This window comes from Mercenaria mercenaria, chromosome 1 (assembly GCF_021730395.1).
Source record: "Mercenaria mercenaria strain notata chromosome 1, MADL_Memer_1, whole genome shotgun sequence".
NCBI classification, from domain to species: Eukaryota; Metazoa; Mollusca; class Bivalvia; order Venerida; family Veneridae; genus Mercenaria; species Mercenaria mercenaria.
Window position 1 is genome coordinate 84943267 of NC_069361.1, and position 23351 is coordinate 84966617.

Consider the following 23351-nt stretch of genomic DNA (forward strand, 5'->3'; position numbering starts at 1 on the left):
TACATTTTTGTTCGAGTGCAAACATCAATTCTAACACTTTTAAGATTTTCTTTTATATAAACAAAGATGGATTTTACCGTGTATTGTCTTTCGATTAAAAAACCTTTCGCAAAATGACCTACTTTTGGCTATTCCGCCTAAAAAGGATTCCAGAATAGTATCCCTTCCTGGTGAAATTCGAACGTATTAGAATGGAAACAGATTTTAGTTTTTGTTTGCTTGCGCCTTCGGCCTTCGTAGTTAGATTACTACGCATCATAACTCAAAACCGTTTTTTATTTGCTAACAAAGCACGCAAAACTAAAATATATTTCCCAATTAGAACATTATTAGTGTAATATAAATATAACAGAAGTCAATCATGTGTGTAGTAATTTTATTAATGTTCTACTGTTGTTAAGTATAAACACACACACAATGTTGACATATTTGAATTTAATAAACAAATAAACATGGATATCTATCTAGTGTTGCACTCTTGTGGTGGGATAAACACCATTGGGTCAGAAATGCCGAGGCTAATGTCAAAGAAGCTGAAATAAAAAGCAAAAACACATGAACATTAATTGCAAAATTTGTCCACTGAAAATCTTGTTTGCAAAACTGACTCCTCTTAAGTTGTATTAGGAAATAATTTGTTTTATTTATTATATGTAAGAGCCGTGATTGACACTTTGACACCTTAGCAGTAACGTGATTGCACAAAAATGGCTTAATATGCTTAACAGGCGTTCATAACTGAAGCTCCCCGAACCACCGACACAAATGTTACTTTTGTGTAAAATAAAATGAAATATCAGAATACAATTTGTAACACGGTTTCTTAGGAACCGAACAGGAGATATACGCTGCCAGTTGATCAACAATGCTCCTATATCCTCTTTATTCCGACCGTAGATTATCTAGCCGGTAGCCAAATGACTTCTAGCCAATAAATATACCTAGTGAGATAAATGTACTTACTCAGACTGAACAAATCCAGTTTCATTAGAGTAAAATCCTGAGCTGAGTGGGACGCAGTCTGGGTACGTTACTGTGGAAACGAATCTCGCTGCAAGCATAAAAAACCCAATAAGTTCAGTTTCAAAATGATATGAAACAGTGGAAACTGACAAACTTTATAAAGGATACAAAATATGAGAATTGTAGAACCACTGTTCGCCGCTAGGCTTAAGTTTTTGCTCTTTATTGTCAATCCTCACTACCTAGCAGAGCATTTATATTTTGTCAGAAATGATTGTGTCCTAAAAATCTCCAGTTATGATAATATGTCTTTCAAGATTTACTTGCTTTGGTAACATCTGACATTCATGAAAACATCAGTAAGTTATCTTTGTAAGTCTTGGAAGCATCCTAAAAAGCAAGTTATATTTTTTGTTTCGGAAACAGAATAAATGAGCCGTGTCATGACAAAATCAACATAGTGGGTTTGCGACCAGCATGGATCCAGACCAGCCTGCGCATCCGCGCAGTCTGGTCAGGATCCATGTTGTTCGCTTTTAAAGCCTATTGGAATTGAAGAAACTATTAGCGAACAGCACGGATCCTGACCAGACTGCGACATTTGCGCAGGCTGGTCTGGATCCATGCTGGTCGCAAAGCCATTATGTTGGTTTTCCCATGGCACGGCTCAAATAACTTACATTTATCCTCGAATTCACCGTCCCATGTTTGAGCAATGAGTGATTCGCCAGGAACTCCAGCTGCTCCAATTTCGGCTTCAAACAAGAACTTTGCGAATGGTGGAACACCGAAAGGTCTAAATGGACGCATGAGAGTGGTCACGTTGCACTGCTTGGTCTTCAAGTTGAATTTGTATTCTCTTCTCTAAAATAGTGGATATATGTACAATACAAGTAGAATCTGATAAAGGCATTTTAAAGTTGTTTTGGGTCATACGATATGGTCGAGGTATACATGTTTTAGGCCAATAAGGTTTTAATGTTTTCTTTAAAAGTTAGGTATCGACAACATTAGTTCAACAAAGTTCACCGCAAAAATATCTTTTTGCTTATTTTCCTAAACTTCGTCTTTCTAAATTAGCATTCATATAGTACTTACCCTATAATGACGTCATAAACTATATAATTAGTCATTATGATTCATAATTAAATATAATGGATTTGGAAATGTATGGTTATGCATTGTTTTATCAAAATACTTACAATGTTGTGAAGGTATAGAGTGTCGTAATAGTCTTTCTCTGATCCAATTTCTCGCTCCTCAATGATCCTCACCCTCATGTTTGTCTCGTCATAGCTGACTTTCCCAATCTCGGCAAACTCTTTCGATCTGTCGCTCTGAAACATATTAACGAATGCTAAACGTCGTTGTAGCCAAGTGGTTCTACAATATGGATATGCAGAATAAGTAGCCATCACTAAATCAGTTATTGCCACAAGGTTTCTACGAATCGAAACTAGAATAAGTGACCATCACTGAATCAATCACTGCCACAGTGTTCCTACGGATCGAAACTAGAATAAGCGGCCATCATTGAATCAATCACTGCAACAATAGTTATAGGGATCGAAACTAGAAAAAGCGAACATCACTGAATCAATCACTGCCACAGTGTTTCTAGGGATCGAAACTAGAAAAGCGGCCATCATTGAATCAATCACTGCGACAATAGTTATAGGGATCGAAACTAGAATAAGTGACCATCACTGAATCAATCACTGCTACAGTGTTTCTAGGGATCGAAACTCGAATAAGCGGTCATCATTGAATCAATCACTGCGACAATAGTTATAGAGATCGAAACTACAATAAGCGAACATCACTGAATCAATCACTGCCACAGTGTTCCTACGGATCGAAACTAGAATAAGCGGCCATCACTGAATCAATCGCTGCGACACTATTTATAGGGATCGAAACTAGAATAAGTGACCATCACTGAATCAATCGCTGCCACAGTGTTTCTACGGATCAAACTAGAATAAGACCATTAGAATCTAAGGGAAGTTTGCGGTCCATGAAAAGTGCTTCAAATCCGACAAAATACCAATCACAGTGAAAATTGTGATATAAACTTACATTATCTATAATGTACGGTATTTGCGTTACTACAGAAGCTCTTTAGGTTACAGATAAAAGACAAAAGTGACTTACCCTGTATATCCTGCCTTCCCATTGTTCAGGTGATTCTACAAATTAAAAACAAGCATTAAACAGTGTTCTTACGGTTGTAAATAAAGAAGTCGGTCATTGAATATTTAATACTATCCTAATGACGACATGTAAATCGAGGGAGATAATTCAAATGATTAACTTCATTGGTATTGGCATTTTGAAAGATATAAAAAAATACATACATGTATGTACCATTATGTATATGTAGTGTCGAAAATCTTCATATCAGAAAGAAAGAATAAGCATTCTAATTAATCATTTTTCAGTTATCAGCAACGACCAAAATGTAAATCTTTTAAACGAGAGCCAGAAATCTAACCCACAGAGACAAAATCAAAATGAATTGCGTTACAATAACAGCACCATTTCGTCGACTCAATTTTTATATCACCGCATGTAAAATAAGCTTATAACGACTTACACTGTATTAACAAAAGTCGCCTTTTGTCACAGAAATCGAATGAAATTTAAATATTCCAAGAGGAAATATTGAAACGAAAGAAACTTACTGCATGGTGTTGGTTGCTGGGCGGCACAGTATACGGCCAAACAGAGAAGAGCTAGTACCGTCCTCATCGTGTTGTGTTATGAGATAGACACATTCCTAAACTCGTACCTTCTTTATATATGGCCTAAATAGGTTATCAACGATCCGGCTTATCTCAACAGCTCCTCCGGACCACTTTAGGTAAACTCAGGGACTGAATTTGCGTATTATCGCTGCATGTTAAAGACCGTTTTCAAATGTTTTAGCAATTTTTAAAAGTTAGTTAACGAATAGTGGCCCAGTTGGTGTCTTTTGTGCTTTCTTCTTACTGACACAACGTTAGAATACAAATCCAAGGAATCTGTACATTTCACGATCACAGGGCTTAAACGGGTACATACGTTCTTTACTACTTTAAAAGGTCAAGGAGAGACCTTTATCACCGATTTTATAAATAAACATTTCATTGTTAAGTATGGCATTTCATACACGACTTTAAACCTTACCGTCTATGCAATACATAAAAAACAGATCAGGAGTTGTATATGCAACGGGTGAAACATATAATAAACAAGTTTCACGAAATGAAAAAAGCCCGGACCAGGCATTGGAAATTTCTGAGCTCCCACCTTACTACAAGGCCAGTTCTGTTTATTTCCGGTATCTGTGCTGTACACTGGACACGTTAAAGGTCCAGACTGTCTAATCGCAGTGAGCCGGACAGGTCTGTACCAAAAAGGTTTCTCTCGCTTTGTTTATAATGGCTTTCACCAGCTTTGTTCCTCTGGTCAGATCACCCTGTGTCTGTTGTAATACAGGATGAATTTGGCGACCTGGGTAGCTGCATTTGCGCTCTGTAAAACGCATTTAAATGTGTTTATCATCAAAATAGCACTGTATAAATCTGGTATAATTTATACGTGTACTATATGACTCAATATACAAACGACGACAGAAGAATTATATGTGCACCTTTTCTATTATTATAAAATAACTGTAGATAAAGTTAATTGCTTTTCACAAGCCGATTCAATGTGAATTTCGGAATGCTATCATGCTAATGGCTAATTTTGGAACAAAAGGGGGCAAGGTCAGAATCGTGAAAATATTTCAGAACATTGAACATTTCAAAACTTTTCATGTTTAATGTGTGCGAGAGTTCACACGATTTGAAAAGATAGTAAGTCTAAAAATGTTGTAAGTATAGATATGCTACTATTCATGTCTTTAAACAGAAAATCGTGCAGCATTAACCACGCGTATGTGTGGTTGAAGCGTATGTGTGGTTGAAGCAAGTATAGTACTTCAACATTTATTGAAAATCATTTAGCTTTTTGATCAGTATTCAGAAATCATATAGGGTATCAAATTGACGAGTATGGAATTTGGATTGATCTATTCATATCTTTATATAATATGTGCTAATATTTGGGACAAACAGGTTACATGCCCTTGAAACAAGTACCCCCATGATAGTTACAAGTGTCAAGTTCCGCTGTAACTACATTCAAAGATAATCGTTCCGTTTATGTTCAATCTAAACATTTAAAATTTTAAATAACGTAGATAAAATGGAATTCGGTGACTAACGTCTATCTATGACTCTATCAAATATGAGTACCTCATCTTTAAAAGTACAAGATCAGCTGACAACTATCTCACATAACTATATTGATGAGGTAGCCAAATTGAAGACAAAAATTGTACAAATACAGTTGTTGTCTATGACTAGTGAAATGTCTGCAAAATTGATCATGCTCTTTTGATTATAATCCTTGAGATACAGTCATGTAAGTTCGATTGACCTCCTGGTACATATGACTTGACTTAAAATTGCAACAGCTCCAATCCCAATTTTAACACGCGTGGAGAATGCTTACCTGCGAATAACGACCACCATTTCGTTTCCTCCAAGACTGATCTTTTTTGACATGTCTGTTTCGCAATATTACCAGTTATTTGAAGATATCACTTATATACCGATCATCATTTATCCTTAATTAAAGCAAAATGGTGTTACGACACTTTTATTTAGATTTTGACATAAATATATTATATAAAAAGATTGAGAAAAAATAATCTTTAAATTTATTTCTTAATTCATGTCATAAAACTATTTTTGAACTGCTTGCCAGTCAATACCCAACTCCATTTGCCCGAGGTTCGAAGGATCGTGTGTTAATAGATCTGAGTAATTCAGTAAGTGTTTTATTATATTACATAAGAATTAAATTATAGGGACCTTTTTCAATATTAGATCTATGCCTTAAAAAAATAACAAAATTCATCATATATAAAACGGTGGCCAAATGAAGAATTCACCTGCAGGTGGAATGAAACGAACATGATGTCTATCAGATATTTATAACTAGACTATATTTTTCTGTTACTGGTGTCTTAAAACATGCAAATATGATGTCAAGTAAAAATGATTTTGGCTTTTTCAGCGTTCGAATTTTGCTTGTAAGCAAGTTTTGAAAATTTCTCCTTTTTGTTATCACATGTTCATTGCGACTGTTTACGAGTTCACTTCAATCCATAGATTATTCTTGTTTGCACTTAACTTATGGTTTGATATCGGGTTGTGTAACCACAGGTCAATAGTGGCATCGGGGCCACGTGGTATATAAAAAGGCTGACCCGGGTTAAAGTGTCGTCTGTTAAACTTCTGTCGTCTGCGGTCGAAGAAGCAGCCATGTTTAAAGTAGCGATATTGTTGGGTTTTGCTGCGGTTTGTTGGGCTCAAGTTCCGACTCCATGTGGTAAGTGAAAACATTTATAATTTTTTTGTGTTTTTAAAAAAATGTTATTCTATTAAAGTACTCATTTGATTAATTTCATTTATCATTGAAATAGTCAAGTGTCTCTAGCTGTTGATGTTGAATATAATACAAGGTTAGAATGACCTAGTTTGTTCTGCAAAATAAAAAAGGCAACAAACTTTTTCAATACATGTAGAAAATAAGCAGACGAGAGTCTAAAATAAAATGGATTTAACATGTGATGCAAATATAAACAAACACAATGACTCGTTGCACCGAATCAAATTTACTGTCTCAAGTCAAGACTTTAAAGATTATAACATATGTATTTCATGTTTTTACTACAGATTCGCCAAAGCAATGGGAAGGGCGCAGAGTGATGGTGAGTAAACAAACGTTACCCCCACCCTTTGTCTGTCGAAATGGAAACGTCTACTCGTTTGCTTTTAGAACATACGTTTTCAAGTTTTCAAGTAGATTTCAAACAGAATACGGAGATACATGTAGCAAATATTAAATCAACCCTTGTCTCCACCACGAAGGTAGTGTTTTTTTTTCACTTTCACGTCTTTCAGCATGGTAGAGTCACGTCAATGCTATACATCATTGGGGTAATGCAGGTTTAAGAAAAAGGTATTGATAGTCCTACGGTGTGTTTAAACTAAATGTCCTTGCTTATTTTGGTGCTGGATCAGATTGGTTACATTAGCCACAAATTTTAAAATATTAGTACTAAGGAGCTCTTTTTCTTCTATTTTTTAGACAGACCAGAGTAAATCATTCCAAGAGATTGCGAAGTATAGCTATGACGCCGAAAACCTGAGAACGAGGGCGATCGAGGAACGTGAGGTCGGCAGGGAACGTGATTACTATGACGTGCTTCACCTTTACAAAGAGGTAAGGTCTGCGCATGCGCTTGATTCTTCATACCAGTTGTATTAAGATGCTTATATACCTCTAAGTTGACTTTTTGTCTGAAAAAAGTAAGATATCTGAAAGCTCGACTGGTTCACGTTTGAGTCTTGTCCTTTTCCGTAAAGAACAGGTACATGCAAATGCACGATGTTCAGACATTTTATTCGTGTGGTTTTCAAATCCAGTCTAATTAGCTTATTACAATGACATTCATGTTTTGGTAAGCAAATTTACACCACTCGACAAAATATCTGTAACGTTTGCTAAAACTGTTAGATGTGGACGATTTCCACCATATTTTGTACAGAATATGACTTTGAAAAATAGAAAATAGACGGAAAAATGGTGTTACATATATGTTAAACGCCGGAAGAATGTGGATTTCTTCATTATTTCTAAGTGTTACCACAGTGTATCCCCCTTTGCACAATATTTTTGCTTTTTTAATTAGATATCTTGCAAAAGTCATATTTAAATGAATATGTAACACTGGTCATTTTCGCAGTAACAACATTTTATGGATTTTTGAGAGATTGAAAATCGCCTAAAATTCTAAAATTGTGAACGAGCCGCTATACATTATTACAAACAAAACGTTACAGGAATTCTTGTCGTCAGCATATCGCACAAAGTTTTATGTTGCTAGCATTTTAACGACTAATTGACCTTCGTCTGACTTCTTAATGCAGATTCCACTGATGTTTTGACCCGGTTTTGATGTGGAGCTATTAATTTTAGATTATTTAGATTATTGCTTTGTAACTGAGCAATTAACTTTAAAAATATGTAAACTTATCATAATATGTAATGATATGATGCCATTGCCAGAGGAAATTTACGTCCCCTGCTGATGTGTACGACTTTGTTGTAAAAGAAGAAAATTGTATCTGGACAAATAGAATTTAACACGATTAAAACTCATGTTTTCTGCTATGTTGCAGATATAAGTGTAATTTACATTTATTTAGGTAAAGAAAGTTCATTCAAAAGTTGGTTAACAATCACAGAAAACCAAATTTCTTTGTATGGGCAAAAAAAACCTGAGAGGGGGAATTGGTTGTCCGTCTGACATGCTCAAGTTTTTCAGATTGTCAAGACAATGCCTCGTCTGTCCCATTAGTTTTCATTACCACAGCGCACCGGAAAATCACCAGAAACGCATCTTGTGGTACACTTGGTACAAAATTATTGTTATGTCACCATCTTAACTTTCGTTTTGATGGCGTTAGTTATACGCTTAACTAACTCTAGCACGATTTATTGCGTAAAGCGTTTGTTTACATTAGTTCATGTACATGTATTTTCATTTATGACTGGCTACAGAACAAGGAATACAGACTGAATTTGAAGACAAGAAAGTGCAACGTTTCTACACCCCGACATCCTTTCTTCGAGACCCGTGTACCTCCAGGTTCCAAATTCCTATTTGAGGCAGAGGCCGGAGTTGCTCAAGTGCCAGGAGAACACCTTACTGTACAAAACTGGGATATCACATTTGACGATGGAGGTAAGTTAAGTACCAGGGGAACACCTGGGATATCACATAAGTTAAGTAAAAGGGGAGCGCTAGGATAGCAATTTTGAAAAAGTTGACGTAGTTTTACGGGTTTCAATATGCTTTTTGTTAAATGCCATTTTCAACAGTAGCTCAGTAATATATACGTACTTGGATTTACCTGCACTTAGTTGACCTCCTGAAAAAAACCTAAGACTTTCTCTCTTTGGATCCGTTTATCAAAGTATCGAGAATAAAACCCAGAGCATTTTCGCATCGGGGCTTATTAGAAGGAAATGTTATTCATTTTATGCTGTGCACCAACACACTATTTGGTTTGTTTTCAGCAAAATACGCCATTGCTGTGACGTCACCAGACTGTGTACCAATATTTGCAGCATACTACAGCAAAGAAGTGGGCTTCTTGATAGAAAAGTAAGATTACAGTGCAATACATTTCTTTTTATTTTTGTATTATTATTTTCAGTATAAAATACAAGTTTGCATATTCGCATTTGTTAATTTTACTGATATATACTTGTTTAAAACGTACTGTTTTAAAGGCACTGACATCCAGATTTTGGCTAAAAACGACCCTTCATTAAAACTGAAATTTGGTCATATTATGAACATTAGAACATGATTTTGTGTTTCTAAACTATCTTAAAAATTCCAAATTCTAGAAAAAAAAGATGCCCGAGTCAGGAATCGAACCCGGTCCACCGCGGCAATAAAAACTTCCCCGCTGTCTTCACCAATACATCAAGGAAGCATATGTATTTAACAACTGTCAAATATAGATATTTATCATTAGGATAGTGTTCCTCGAGTAAAACGTTACTTTCAGTGTGAAAATTGATTAAAACAACAAATGTTCATGTGTTTCGTCTGTTTTTCAGTTTCTTCGACATTCATGCAGGCATTTCAGACCCAAGCGTATTCATCCCTCCACAAGAATGCATGGGCTTGTAAATTGTTTGTTTGTTGCATTTTCTTATAAAAATATAATAAAATGTACAAAAAACAGTTCCTTTTTTATTTCTCAATATTACAAAGTTCTAATACATAGTAACCCAGAGGAAGTTTAACAGATACCTGTATGTATTACAAATATTTTATTAATTGTCATTTATTTACCTGTGTCTATTTTTATTTTTCCGCTCATCTGCGAACAATATATTAAGAATGTAATGCATATATATATGATGAAAAAAAACCATCTGAACTTCCAATCAGAATAATTAAAATAGTATGTTTCCTATGTATCAGCTTTAACACTTTGTCTGGATTAATTTTTATTACAACGGAAAGGTGCAAAGTCTTTCTAAAAGAATCCATACCTTCGCCTCATCTTTTACATTATATATATGGTTTTAGAAACATAATAACAGCATGGGGAAAATAATAGCCAATATGTGACAAAATACTATGTTACAAAAAGTGTTCAGACAAATATTATTATAAATGGAGGTTGCATTTGCGCAAAAGCAAACCGGTGCCTGATATAATAGGGTTATTATAATAGTAGCTCGACCTGGGATGCTGTATTCGGCTCCAGTGGATTTTGCCAGCGCGCTAGCGCCGAGTGTGAACCGTCGTTGCAAAATTCACGAGAGCCGATTACAAAATTCCAGACCTAGCTCCTGTTGTAATGACCCTTTTATTATATACATCCACCTTTTTGTTTGTTTATGTCTTATCGAACGATATCTTCGATGTTTTATCAATCTTCAAATAAAATGAGTGAAGTTTTTGTGTGCGCTATTTATATAATTGTGTCAGGCCATGCACATTAAATGGAAGTAGTGCGGCAACATACAATACAAAAGGTACAGTACGGAATTTTTATCTGCCTGTTCATATTAACATGTGAAATACAAGCCGAATTTTGGACAGAATTTATACAGGTATATAATAAAATGTCATATACAGAACCTGAAATGCACGGGTTTTCTTGGATTTACCCTAATTTCATGATCAGCAACTGATGTCTTTATGAAATACAGTACTTCTAGCATTATCACATTTAAATGAAATGTAGTGCGTGTCCCTCGCCCGACCCAAGGAACACAACACCACAAAAAAGCTGCTCTTGACCACTGGGAGTAAACAATTTCCCTGAAAACATTCATACACTGCTCTCATACCGTTTAACTAAGCTAAGTGATGTTGCAGACTTATTTACGAGGTGTTTAAATGAAACCATTAAGAACCCTTGGTAATGTTAGTTTATATTATTAATATGTACGCCACGAAACTAGCAAGCAGCAAAGTTGTTAAGTTGCTGACAAAGACATATTCATGGAGTGATCGATAAAATTTGCAGCTCAACGTTGAAATCTAGCACACTCTTAAGATATCCTCTGTGAAGAGTCAAGTGTCTTTACAACATCTCTGAGACATGTCATCTTCAAATCCACAAAGTGCTCTATCTTTTAACCTCCTGAGATTAAAAACACCTGCGTTTTACCTAGTTCTGTTCTGTTCTGTCCTGTTATCTCGATCGCGGAACATCTATAATAACGGAGGGACAGAAGATAACTGCGTCATTCGGTCCTGGACTACAATTTAGGATGAAACTATTCGTCTGCTTAGCTCTGATTGTCGTCTGCTCCGCGCAGGTGCCTCAGCGTTGTGGTAAGATATTGTTTATTTTCCTGCAGTTGCAAAACTATTCTTTTATAGTTGCAGTCTTTCATTTTAAAATGTTTGCAACTGAAACACGTAAAAGTGTATTTCTTTGTTGCCACCTGGATAACTTCAGTGCTTGCACATCGTACAAATACTAAATGTTTGATCCGCATCCTTGCGCACTTGAAGAGATCACACACACACACAAAAAAAAACATTTTTAAAATACTAGTCTTGTTATTTTGTTTAAAAATGCATTTTTTCTGTAAAGAAAAAACGTTTCTCTGTTACGCTGGAATAGCATAAAAATTCGCCCCCTCTTAACAGTTCGATTAAAAAAATCCATGCTCATAACTTGAAACAAATTTTATTTTCAAATTAGAAATGGGACAAAAATGCAATTGTATTTTCCACATCATTTTTATCTGTTTAGTCTAAATTAAAATATTTCAATACAATGAATATATCCATAAAACTTGTTCAACAGTTCTTTTCCGTTCATAGTGCTTGTATTCGAAACTTTTTAAATCTATTTGTTTAATCATCCATGTTTATTGACTGGTGACAATACTTCTAAGGTCATTCATGTTAGGAAGTTGTTAATTACATGCGGAGAAAAGTTTAACACTTACAGGAACACTAATATGATAAGTCATATAAACCGACCACAGTAAATGGAAAAAACAGCGTACAACTAACAAAGGAACGGAACAAGCAGTAAAAATAATATAAATATCCTTTACACATTAGTTATTTTCCAAGTGAATCGTCAAAAGAAAAAAATATTTAAAATTCAAAAAGAGGGTAGCTCGGCTTATCTTGAATTTTTTTTCCAGACAACAGACAGTGCACTCTTTTGTGAACTTAAATGGTTTACATACCCAAACAGGATTAAATATAATATTGATGTTTTGATTTATAAAGCATTGACAGAATTGACGAAATTCTATAACCCTAGTTGAAAATAAGATTTGTATGTTATGTATAACACTTTATGAGTTTTACTGTCTTTGTTATTATTATTATTATAATTATTGTTATTTTTATGATTATTATTATCATAATTATTATTATTGTTATAAACCTTTGCAACATCTTTGTGTTGCAGAGTCGCCCAAACAATGGACGGGGAGACGTGTGCGGGTAAGTTGTTTTCCTTCAGAAAATAATATGACTTTATTTAGCACTGACTTTTGAAACCTGTCTTAGAATTAAAGGTCAGTTTCCAAAAACACGTAAAACAACCAATCCGGGCAGATGTTGGAACTTTTAGACTGGTCAAATTCAATAGTATCTGTAAGAAAATTTTATCTTTTCTGTTTCTTTAGACGGTATTTTTTTCTGTCAAAATATAACTCTGTCACAATCAGTGTACTGTAATTGTTTTCTTGTCGCCACTGAGCACACTATGATACTGTTACAAAAGAAAATTTATCAACATAATATTGCTGAAACCTGCGTTATAATAAGTTCTATGAGTTATGACCAGGTTAACAGATTTTTCATGATAGATTTTAGTAATGCTTATTGTTTCTGTCCTACACAGTCAGACCGATATCAGAAGTTCTTTGAAATCGCCTCTCACACCTATGACGAAGTGAACATGCGCACAAGAAGTATCGAAGAGATTCAGCAGGGCATAGAGAAAGATTACTATGACGTCATTCACCTACATGCTCTCGTAAGTATTCGGTTACATAAATAATACAGATATACAAGTACACAGATAGTAAGTTTAGTTTTCTGTTACACAGATACAAGATATACTGTAATATATTCTGCTACTCAAATACTAAATCTTCTGTAAAATGATACAGAATATTCTGTAAAACACTAGGTTATACAAATACTGGTTCTGTTAAACAGATATAAAGTATTATAAGTATTCATTTATCCAAAGACATAGTTTTCCGTTAAATATTCTGTTACACAGTAACAAAATACTGTTACACAGAAACATAGGTACATAGATTAAGGGGCGTTTTGAGAACTTGCTACCCAAATCACAGCTCAATGCGCTGTCAGTTTCTGGCATTTTGTCAACATCCGTTTTCTTCTTTGTATGAACTTACTGTATTAAAACTAGTAAACTATCTGATACGAACGTTAGAATATTGAATTTCCCATTGTATTATGATTTGGGCCTGTAAAAATAATAATAACAAAGAGAGAAAAAAAAAAAAAACACACAAATCACCAAAAAAAAAAAATGAACTTTGAAAGCCACAAAATTGCAACATCAGCCAATTACACGCTTCAATAATCATTAACTATGTTGACTTTTGGTCATATAGCAGTATTTCGGTCAAATATATGCTTCCCTGGTTCGATGAAATAAATAGATCTTAAGACACGTTTCATTTTTATATTCGCATGTTTTCGAGTCGTTTACTTGAAAACGAAAGTAGGGTGTTTATTCTGCAGACCGTTTTCTGAAATAGGCAATATCAGGGTACCTGCCTTCAGTTGAATAGCATTTCACTGCATACTATATATTTTCCTACCAAGTCTTATCGGGCGGGGCGTATGTTCTCCGTGACTATTCGATAAACGACATTGTGTCTGAAATCATTAGTCCTCATTAGAATATTATTAGTCATGTTGTTCTGTTCTGTTCTGTTCTGTTTAACCAAGCTTTATTTTAAAACAAGAAGTACTTTTTAAACTATGTTTGTTATTTTTCAATCTGGGGTGTAGTTCAAAATTACCGGAAGTATAATGACACGTTAACCACTTGTCAACACAGTTTATTTAGACGTTATTAGGAAGAAGGAAGTTATTTTTTCGAAAACTAGTGGACCACTTCATTATATCTCATTATGATATTGTTTCACAAAATAACTCATACGTGACCTATATAATTACATCCATGACAAGTAACATAAATATGTAACCCCTAGTTAAATGTGCAATTTTACAGGGCAACGTTTTAATAACAAATGATGTATAAATATTTAAATTTGGATTAAACATTATTAAAAGTCCGATAAATACTCACTGTTAACCAAAATATCAATGATCTGAAACGCTTAAAAATTCTTAAGAACACATGAAATCATGTTTAAATTTGACGACTCGGTCTGACTGTTTCCTTACATATAACTTTAACGACTCTCTCTAAATTACATAACTGTTATTCTGTACAAACATAACTTTGAAACAAAAATTTGAACTTGATGAGAAACAAACCTGTCAGCTTTGTCATTAGTTTACTATATAAAATTCCCAAAACTTCAGAGCCTGCCCGCTTAGCTCAGTAGGTAAGAGCGTTGGTCTACGGATCTCGGGGGCGCGAGTTCGATCCTCGGGCGGGGCGTATGTTCTCCGTGACTATTTGATAAACGACATTGTGTCTGAAATCATTAGTCCTCCACCTCTGATTCATGTGGGGAAGTTGGCAGTTACTTGCGGAGAACAGGTTTGTACTGGACTACTGGTACAGAATCCAGGAACACTGGTTAGGTTAACTGCCCGCCGTTACATGACTAAAATACTGTTGAAAAACGGCGTTAAACCCAAAACAAACAAACAAACTTACCGGATGTTAACAAATGCCAGAAAATAAGCGTACAATATAGCGCGATTTTTGCGTAGTAGACGTGAATGCGTGAATGTTCACGGTGAAATTGCTATTAATTTGAATCGGTAAACAAAGTTTACAAAGTTTATTTCATTAAACAAAGCCATAATTCTTGTTATGAAAGATTATTATGTGGGTATTTTGCTTGTAGAAATGAAATAGATGAGTAAAATTTTAGCTAGATTTTCTGAAGCAAAGAGAGATTTTTCTTTATTAGAACATGTTACGCATATATCGCCAGAACATGAAGGTGAAACTGCGAAGTTCAAACAATAATAAATAGTCGAAATGCTGTGGCGTTTTTCACATTCTTCTGAAATGGGTCGTTGGTGACTGCTTTAAATATAGCAAGAAAAGTTATTTGAACTATAAACAATCATTAAAGTAATTATTTAAGTTCTGAAACTTCTTTTGTTCAGGGAACAGAGTATAGACTGAACCTTAGAACCAAACAGTGTAATGTGACCAAAATGACCAGGCCTTTCCGACCAATTGGCGTCCCCCTGGACGCACGTTTCCTTTACGAGGCTGAGTTCGGCGCTGCTCAGATACCTTCAGAGCATATTACAACTTTATTTTTTGACGGCAAATCTCAAGATGGAGGTAAAATATTTCTTCGTATTTTTTTTTGCTAATTACAGGACATTTCGTCAACGATTCCGATATTTTACTCACTTTTATTTAATCGTGTTAGTAATTTATTTGCAAAAAACTTCTGCACAGACAACTTTTAAATAATCATGCTTTTTTAAAATTATAATAAACGTATTCTGTCGATATTTGCTCTGCAAAGTAAAAAGTATTACACCCCAGAATGAATACCGGAAATCATCCCCGCTGCATTGTGTAATAAACATTACGATAATGGCAGTATAAAGGTGGGTTCCCACTGCCGATCAGATCAACTCGATCATCCCGATCACCCAAATTCCCCGATCAGGCCCGACCATGCTCGACTAAAGGCGAATACACGACTTCTTCTCGACCTCTTGTCGATCACACACGATTTCCACACGATTATTCACGACTCCTTCACGACGTCAACCCGACCACCTTTCCGATTTCCGCTCGATCATCCCGACCTTTACACGATCCCTACACGATCTCAACTCGACCTACTGGATCTCTGCTCGATCGGTGTCAGATCTTTCCCCGACCCGATCGTCATAGTCGTACTCGAGTCGTAGAAGGTCGTGAACAGTCGTGTACCAAAACTTTTAGAATAAAAACTTCAAACAGTGTTGATCATTATCACTTCATCCTGAAACTTCATGGTATATGTTGTGTCCAGCATAGTATACATATTTATGGAGATTGAGCAGTTGCAGATGTGGGCCAGATGGTTAGAGCTCCAGAGAGACAGGGCCATTGCAGTGCTAGAGTTGGAACAAGAGGAAGAGGCTGAGGGTCGTAGGCATAGACGTAGGCGACAAATGCGCAGGAAAATATGGATGAAGCAGTGGCTTGCACGACGACCCCTGTATGGGCATTATGAGCAACTGCTACAGGAGCTAAACAGGGAAGACCCAAAAGGATACAAAAATTTCCTAAGGGTAGACGCTGATATGTTTGGGGAGCTTGTTGATCGCATATCACCCAGAATTCAGAAAAAGAACACCAACTTCAGGTAAATCATGGGTTTGATCCCCATCATTTTCACGTATTTCTGAAATAATTAGTCATCTAGTTACTTTTCCAACCAATTGACATCAACAGCTCTGTGCAATTGTCACTAATATTTAAGAAATTTTAATACGTTGTATAATAGCAGGCTAGTTATTACTTATCATTGTTCAATCTCTATTTCAGGGAAGCCCTGGAGCCTGGATTGAAGTTGGCGGTCACTCTTCGTCATCTCGCAACTGGAGCCTCGTATTCAGACTTGATGTACTCATTCCGAGTGGGAAGTAACACAATAAGTAAATTCGTCCCTGAAGTTTTGGATGCTATAATACAGGAGTACTCTGAAGAGGTTTTGCCAGACGTCGTCACTGCTGAACAATGGCAGCAGATTGCAGATGACTTCCGAACCAAGTGGAATTTTCCTCATGTCTGCGGGGCTCTTGATGGTAAGCACGTGAGGATAAAGAACCCGAAGAACTCTGGATCTCTGTTCTATAACTATAAAGGCTTCTTTTCCATAATACTACTCGCACTCGTAGACGCAAACTACAAATTCATCTGGGTAAGCGTTGGTGCTAATGGCAGTGCATCCGATGCCCAGCTATTCAATAACACTGAACTCAGAACCATGCTAGAAGAAAACAACCTTGGTTTGCCTGACCCTGATCCACTGCCTGGCGATGACATGAACACCCCATACTTCCTCATTGGAGATGACGCCTTCCCGTTGAGAACTTGGATGATGAAGCCATACTCCAGACGCAACTTGACCAACGAGGAGCGCATATTCAATTACAGGTTAGACAATCTTTTGAATTACTATTGGCAAAATAGCTATGCATTTAATCAGAAATTTGTTCTTATAAACCATCACCATCCTTTCATTTTAGGTTGTCCAGGGCTAGACGAGTGGTAGAAAACGCCTTCGGTCTTCTCGCTATGCGGTTTCAGTGCCTACTTGGCTGCTTGAACCAGATGCCCGAAACCGTTGACTTGATTATTCTTGCATGTGTCACACTGCATAACCTTATCAGCATACGGTACCCTGCCATTGCAAGACTGGCCGTCGACCAAGAGGACGAGCATAACCAATTAGTACCTGGTGAATGGCGCCAAGGAAGACAGTTGGCTGATGGTGATCGGACCCATGGAAGAAATGTGGTGACATCCGCTGGGGTCAGTCAGAGGAACTACATTAAACACTACTTCAACTCCCGAGCTGGTTCAGTTGAGTGGCAACAGAATATGATTTAGTGTGTTAGTTACTTTGGAAAGATATTTTGATGAAGTGTATAACCTATATGATGCGAGTATGCACAAGTTATGTAGTTATTAAAGTGATTTCCGATATGTTTAAGTATATTATAGTAAGTCATCTTCTATTTGGATATGATAGTTTCCATGATATGTTTGTTAATGGAGGAAATAAGCTTCAAGTATACATGTATATACAATAGAGTTGATTGTTTGTTTCTTGATTTTATGCCCTTTTTCGAAGTATTTCAATCATATCACGGTGGTGAGTTAACTTAGAACATGACCTAAGTCGGCAACAAGAAATAGCCACATACCAGTAATTTACAACTTTCATTTATAGTTCACCCTAGTTTCTGAGCCAATCACCGTCCAGAGATTTTTCAAATTTCTGCTCGAATATGTTCCATATAAGAACACTTCTGCACAAATAAGTTCGTATTATAACTAGGTCAGCAGACATGGCGCGCGCCAAATAGCAAGCCCAGCCTACTGTCTGGAACGACAGAAGTGTCGATTCAAAATGACGTCACTTCTGCTTTATCAAGCGGTAGTTACGTCATTTTGAATCGATAACGACTTATCCAAGTTACCGTTCAACCAATTGGCGCGCTGTATACGGATGGCGTGATTTTCCCCCGATCACATGACTTTAATTGAAGGCACAGGAATGATAGTGGGCGGGGTTAACTATAAGTCGGTCATAGTTCATATAATGGAAAAATAAACAAACTTAATACGGCGCTTCGCTTCGCTCGCTTGTATTAAATTTGGTTATTTTTCCATTATATGAACTATAACCTACACGTATAGGACAAGTTGCGGTAGCAGACATCTCTTCATAAGGTCGAACGTTTTAACTACCAGAACACAACGCTCACTTTTAATTGATTGATTAATTGTTTAGGGGCTGAAGAAAAATATTAAATTTTAGAATACATGTATTCTTAAGTAATTGCTACCAGCATGACCAGCCTTGTTTTGTTATAACAATACACATTTAAGTTCAACTTTTAATACTGACAGAAACCTACATAATAACAGGGTTATTTTGCCTTATGCCAAAAGTAAGCTAATTAAGTTTCTAAGTAAGATAAATTGCTATCCAAACAAATTTTACGAACAGTTTACATTGATTTACTTAAGAAGACTCAACAGTCAACAGTAATATTTATCAAGAATGAGGCTATTTAACCTTTATTCAAAGTAAAAACCAAAACGTCGAAAAACTAAATTCACAATGCACATAAACTTGAGTAAAATCACATCATCAAATCACTTGGCTGGTTCAACCATTTTCCAGTTACTTTGTTCAGTCCTTGGGTGCGTCATGCATCTCCTGGGTTAGGATGGGGGAACTATTTGGTGTCGAGACCATATCCATAGCCTGGCGGATGATAGATGCAGTCGTGGTTGGGGTTTCTATGGCGGGTGTAATGGACCTGTAAGCACATGTAGGCTGTTGCAAGATTGCCTGCACATTTGGTGGTTGCAGGTGAGTAAAACTTTTCAGCAGTGGTGTAAGATGGGCTGGTGGTGCAGATGCAGCTATATTGGTAGCTAGCTGAAAATCCTGCTGCATGTGATCCTGTTGCTGAAACTGATTCTGCTGCCATGCTGAGCCGAACGCCGCTGATATGGGAGCCTGTCTTCTGTATATAGATGATGTAGGAGCGGGAGGGACAGGCATGGCAAAAACTGGATCTGCTATCTGTTGACCTACATGCCCTGCTGCCTCTTGGGTGGCTAGTCGTCTCTTCTCCTCTTGGCTTTCCTCCGCAAGGTCCAGAGCCAGCCTTGTTGCACGTGTGACAAACACATTCATTCTCTGCTGGTCCATTTGGCGCATCAAATACACCAAAAACTGGCCAGTGTGTGCTGCTGGATCTTGCGCAACTGTGATGGCACCACGCACGGACTCCAACTCGGACGTCAATGAGGACAGTACACGCGCTGCTTTGGGACGGCAACCAGATACTGCTGATGTAGAGGGTGCTGACGAATCGGAGGCGGCGTCATCATCCTCTGTCTCCTCCAAGACAAGTTCCTTTCTCTTCTCCGCAAACTGCAAATATAGAAAGTACACAGAATAAATACAGACTTTTAAGAAGGTGCCCGATGGCAGAGAGGTTAACGCCTTGGACTGCGAATCCTGTGTCATGTGTTGGCTTGAGTTTGAATCCCGGCTCTGAAATGAACTTTTCAGAAATGTTGTATGGTATTTCTCTTGCACAAGACTTAAAACATAGGTCCACATATGGCCTTGTATAATAGAGATATGGCCTTAGCTGTCGTTAAATCCGAGTCAAACTTAGGCAAAAAAACTGAACTCCCTTTTATACCATTAAAATTTAGAAATAATTTAATGCTTGATTACGTATATTTCTTTTAAGTGTATACACATGATTTATACAGGATTTTTATTACTACATGTACTTACTTTGGATCCCCTCTGAGTTCGCAGCTGTACCAGATAAGGGCGCAGGAATTCAAAGTTGTCCAAAATCCACTGTTGCCTTGCTGTGCGCTCTCCAGCACCAGATCCAGATTTGTTGGTAAGCTTAATTAGTTTCGAATACTGTGTTCTCATATTCGTGTACCAGATTGACGACAGGTCTCCAGGTTTGAGGCCCAACTCTGCCTCTTTCGCGGCCCATGTACTGTTCTTCTTCTCCTTATACTTGAATCCTGCGGATGATTTGTCGAAGAGGAACGAGTTCTCTCTTAACCACGCTACAAGGTCATCTTCTTCATCTTGCGTGAGTGTACGATGTAGTGTCTTCCGGGGCCTGATATCAGTCTGTAAACATTAAAAGTATACTTATGAATAACAAGGAAACTTCCAATTATGTTTGTTATTTTGCGCCTAAAATATTGCCGAAAAAAACATATACATGTAGAGTACTAATTGTAAAAATACATGACAAACATAGCAGTGTGTTATGATAAAATAAACAAATTATGCATTATATCCTTATAAACACTTGACACACAAAATATAAGTCTAATGACAGTTGTTTGTTCGTATTCGAAGGGAAAGCAAAATCAAAAGCTTAGTACCTCTATCTCAGGAGAAGTCGGACGTTCTTCTACTTGCTCTTTTCTGGTTTGCTCGGCAGAAGAGTCAGTAGGGGGTATAGGCGACTCATTACTCTCTTCCTGGGTGGGTTCCACGATTTCAGGCTGAGGCGCAGCAACTGCACATTTACTCGCAATTGTACTGCCTATCGGCCTTTTGCCTTTTCTCGGCATCTTTAGTTTGTAGTAGAAATGGCTTGGCTGAAGATGTTTTAACAGATATTGGTTTGCTAAAGATGTTATATCTTCAGCGTCCAAACAACTTATGAGACACTGGTCAGCACGCTTTTCTTGCTTTAGTCACGTGAGCTCGTGTATGGTCGAACAGTGATCGGGGTTTGATCGTGTGCGGTCGTGTGTGGTCGTGGAGTAGTCGGGTAGCAGTCTTGATAATCTGGACAAGAGATCGAACAGAGATCTACTTAATCGGGATGCGATCGTATATTACTCGAGTAGAAGTCGAGAAGATCGGTTACAGATCGGGTAAAAGATGTCAATCCGACCAAACAAGATCGCTACACGATTGTTTCTCGATTAACTCGATCTTCAACTCGATCAATACACGATCGCTTCCCGAGCTCTTCTCGACCGCTTGGCTACACGATCGCTACACGAATTTTTTTGACATGTCAAAAAAATTCGGGTAGAAAGCCCGAGCGATGCCGACCAAGGTAGACCTCCCCGACCACTCCCGATCAATCATGCCGACCTACCCAGACAAGTACCCGATCGCTTGATCGGGCTTGATCGAGTTGATCTGATCGGCAGTGGGAGCCCAGCTTAAGGTAACTGTTTGGGAATAACGTCACTGTTCATTCGTGATTATTTCCCTTGTACAGGTTCCTTGTATTGTGTTTAACGTATTGCGTCTTCTTGCAGCAGTGAGCGCAATGCCCAGCTTTATAGTGCTGCCTCACTGGAATATCACGCCGTAGACACGTGACATGAGACACCACCCAATCACATTATACAGACACCGGGCTGACCAGTCCTAGCACTATCCTCTTAATACTGCTGGGAGCCAAGCGAGGAAGCTACTAGTACCATTTTTCACGCGGCCAGGGATCGAACCTACGACCTCCCGCTCTCGAAGCGGACGCTCTACCACTATAATGACGATTTCCATCATACTAATAATAATAATAGTAATAATAATCGTCGTCGTCGTCGTCGTCGTCGTCATCATCATCAGCATCATCATCATCATCATCATCATTTTTATTATAATTTTATTATTTCAGCACAATATTATGTTCAAGTGACTACACCAGACTGTGTTCCAATCAATTTTGATGTGCGCAGTAACTCGACAGATGAACACTTTCATGAAACGTAAAGCTTGCTTGTTTTTAATAAATAAAATAATGACTAATAAAATTAATAGCTATATTTGATAAGAGCGCACACACGACTTAATATATAAACTGTGGCGTCTTACTATATATTATGTAAATTGCCTACTTTCCTAGTTGCATAACATGATAACTGAAGCGTGTTGGATAGGTGTCTTTAACATCTTTAGCCTACTAAATTTCAGAAATGATCTGGTCCATCATCCAATCTGGGCAATACCATTTATTATTCGAAGGGGTGTTTACTGAAAATTTACTGATTGAATAGCGACACTCTTGGTCTGCACAAGTCGCAAAGGCAGAATCACTTGCCGCTAGCAGGCTAAAGGTTGAACATATGAAAACATTATTCTGTTTAGTAGATTATACGGAATTCTTTCCCTTCAGTTTTCTGATTTATTATAGTATATATGTCATGCATGATTTTTTTCTTTCAGATATTATGACGTAAGAATTGGTATCAGTGATCCGACAGTTTTTATTCCTCCACAGGAATGCAACAAGCACCATGTATAGAACTGAAGAATTACATTAAATAAATAAAACTGATTAGCGAAACTACTTTTGTGTCTTTTAGCATTTTGTAGTCTAGTGCTTTAAGGTGAGCTACAGTGAGGGTCACGTGCCTTTTGTCCGTCGTTAATAATTTTACTGTCCATTCCTAATTAACCTTTGACAGAATGTTTGCTTCACTGAAATTTCTGATGACTTTGATACTAGGAGTCATTTAATGTACTTTTACCATAAGTTTCTTTAAATGCTGGATCTAGAGAACATGCTAGGTGCTGTACTTTTCTTTACCTGCTAATGAGAGTCTAAATAAAAAAGTCTGCTATCATTTTCCATAGAACCTTTCTATACTTCAAACATTCTATTTGTGAACTATCACAACATCATTCTTTAACTGTGGTGAGGCGACTGTAAACTGTTGCCATGTAGTTGGACTTAGTGATGTTATAATTAAGAAATAATTTATAGCAAAAGAGTGTTTTAACACTTATTTATGCACGATGGGCGGTAATACGTCGGGCGTAAT

At 37.0% G+C, this 23351-nt stretch overlaps 4 protein-coding genes across 4 annotated transcripts; 2 read left to right on the top strand and 2 right to left on the bottom strand.

The window, feature by feature from the left end:
* Nucleotides 1–361: 361 nt before the first annotated feature.
* Nucleotides 362–3772, bottom strand: LOC123531865 (mammalian ependymin-related protein 1-like). The gene is made up of 6 exons (XM_045313159.2): nucleotides 3648–3772; nucleotides 3118–3152; nucleotides 2166–2300; nucleotides 1644–1827; nucleotides 964–1051; nucleotides 362–533 (listed from the first exon to the last, which is right to left on the bottom strand). Exons 1-6 carry the CDS (start codon nucleotides 3712–3714, stop codon nucleotides 461–463), a joined length of 582 nt encoding a protein of 193 aa, XP_045169094.1. The 5' UTR covers nucleotides 3715–3772; the 3' UTR covers nucleotides 362–460.
* A 2493-nt stretch (nucleotides 3773–6265) lies between these two features.
* On the top strand, nucleotides 6266–22876 carry LOC123564650 (uncharacterized). The gene is made up of 13 exons (XM_045358385.2): nucleotides 6266–6387; nucleotides 6735–6769; nucleotides 7150–7284; nucleotides 8626–8809; nucleotides 9145–9232; nucleotides 9697–9765; nucleotides 10580–10631; nucleotides 11272–11434; nucleotides 12537–12571; nucleotides 12975–13109; nucleotides 15428–15611; nucleotides 22205–22295; nucleotides 22753–22876. Exons 1-13 carry the CDS (start codon nucleotides 6321–6323, stop codon nucleotides 22829–22831), a joined length of 1317 nt encoding a protein of 438 aa, XP_045214320.1. The 5' UTR covers nucleotides 6266–6320; the 3' UTR covers nucleotides 22832–22876.
* LOC123524254 (putative nuclease HARBI1) lies at nucleotides 15883–18089 on the top strand. Its single transcript, XM_045302318.2, has 3 exons — nucleotides 15883–16635; nucleotides 16818–17429; nucleotides 17522–18089. Exons 1-3 carry the CDS (start codon nucleotides 16280–16282, stop codon nucleotides 17883–17885), a joined length of 1332 nt encoding a protein of 443 aa, XP_045158253.1. The 5' UTR covers nucleotides 15883–16279; the 3' UTR covers nucleotides 17886–18089.
* Nucleotides 18885–21746, bottom strand: LOC123524255 (uncharacterized). Its single transcript, XM_053553017.1, has 3 exons — nucleotides 20946–21746; nucleotides 20326–20685; nucleotides 18885–19950 (listed from the first exon to the last, which is right to left on the bottom strand). Exons 1-3 carry the CDS (start codon nucleotides 21135–21137, stop codon nucleotides 19198–19200), a joined length of 1305 nt encoding a protein of 434 aa, XP_053408992.1. The 5' UTR covers nucleotides 21138–21746; the 3' UTR covers nucleotides 18885–19197.
* Nucleotides 22877–23351: the final 475 nt, after the last annotated feature.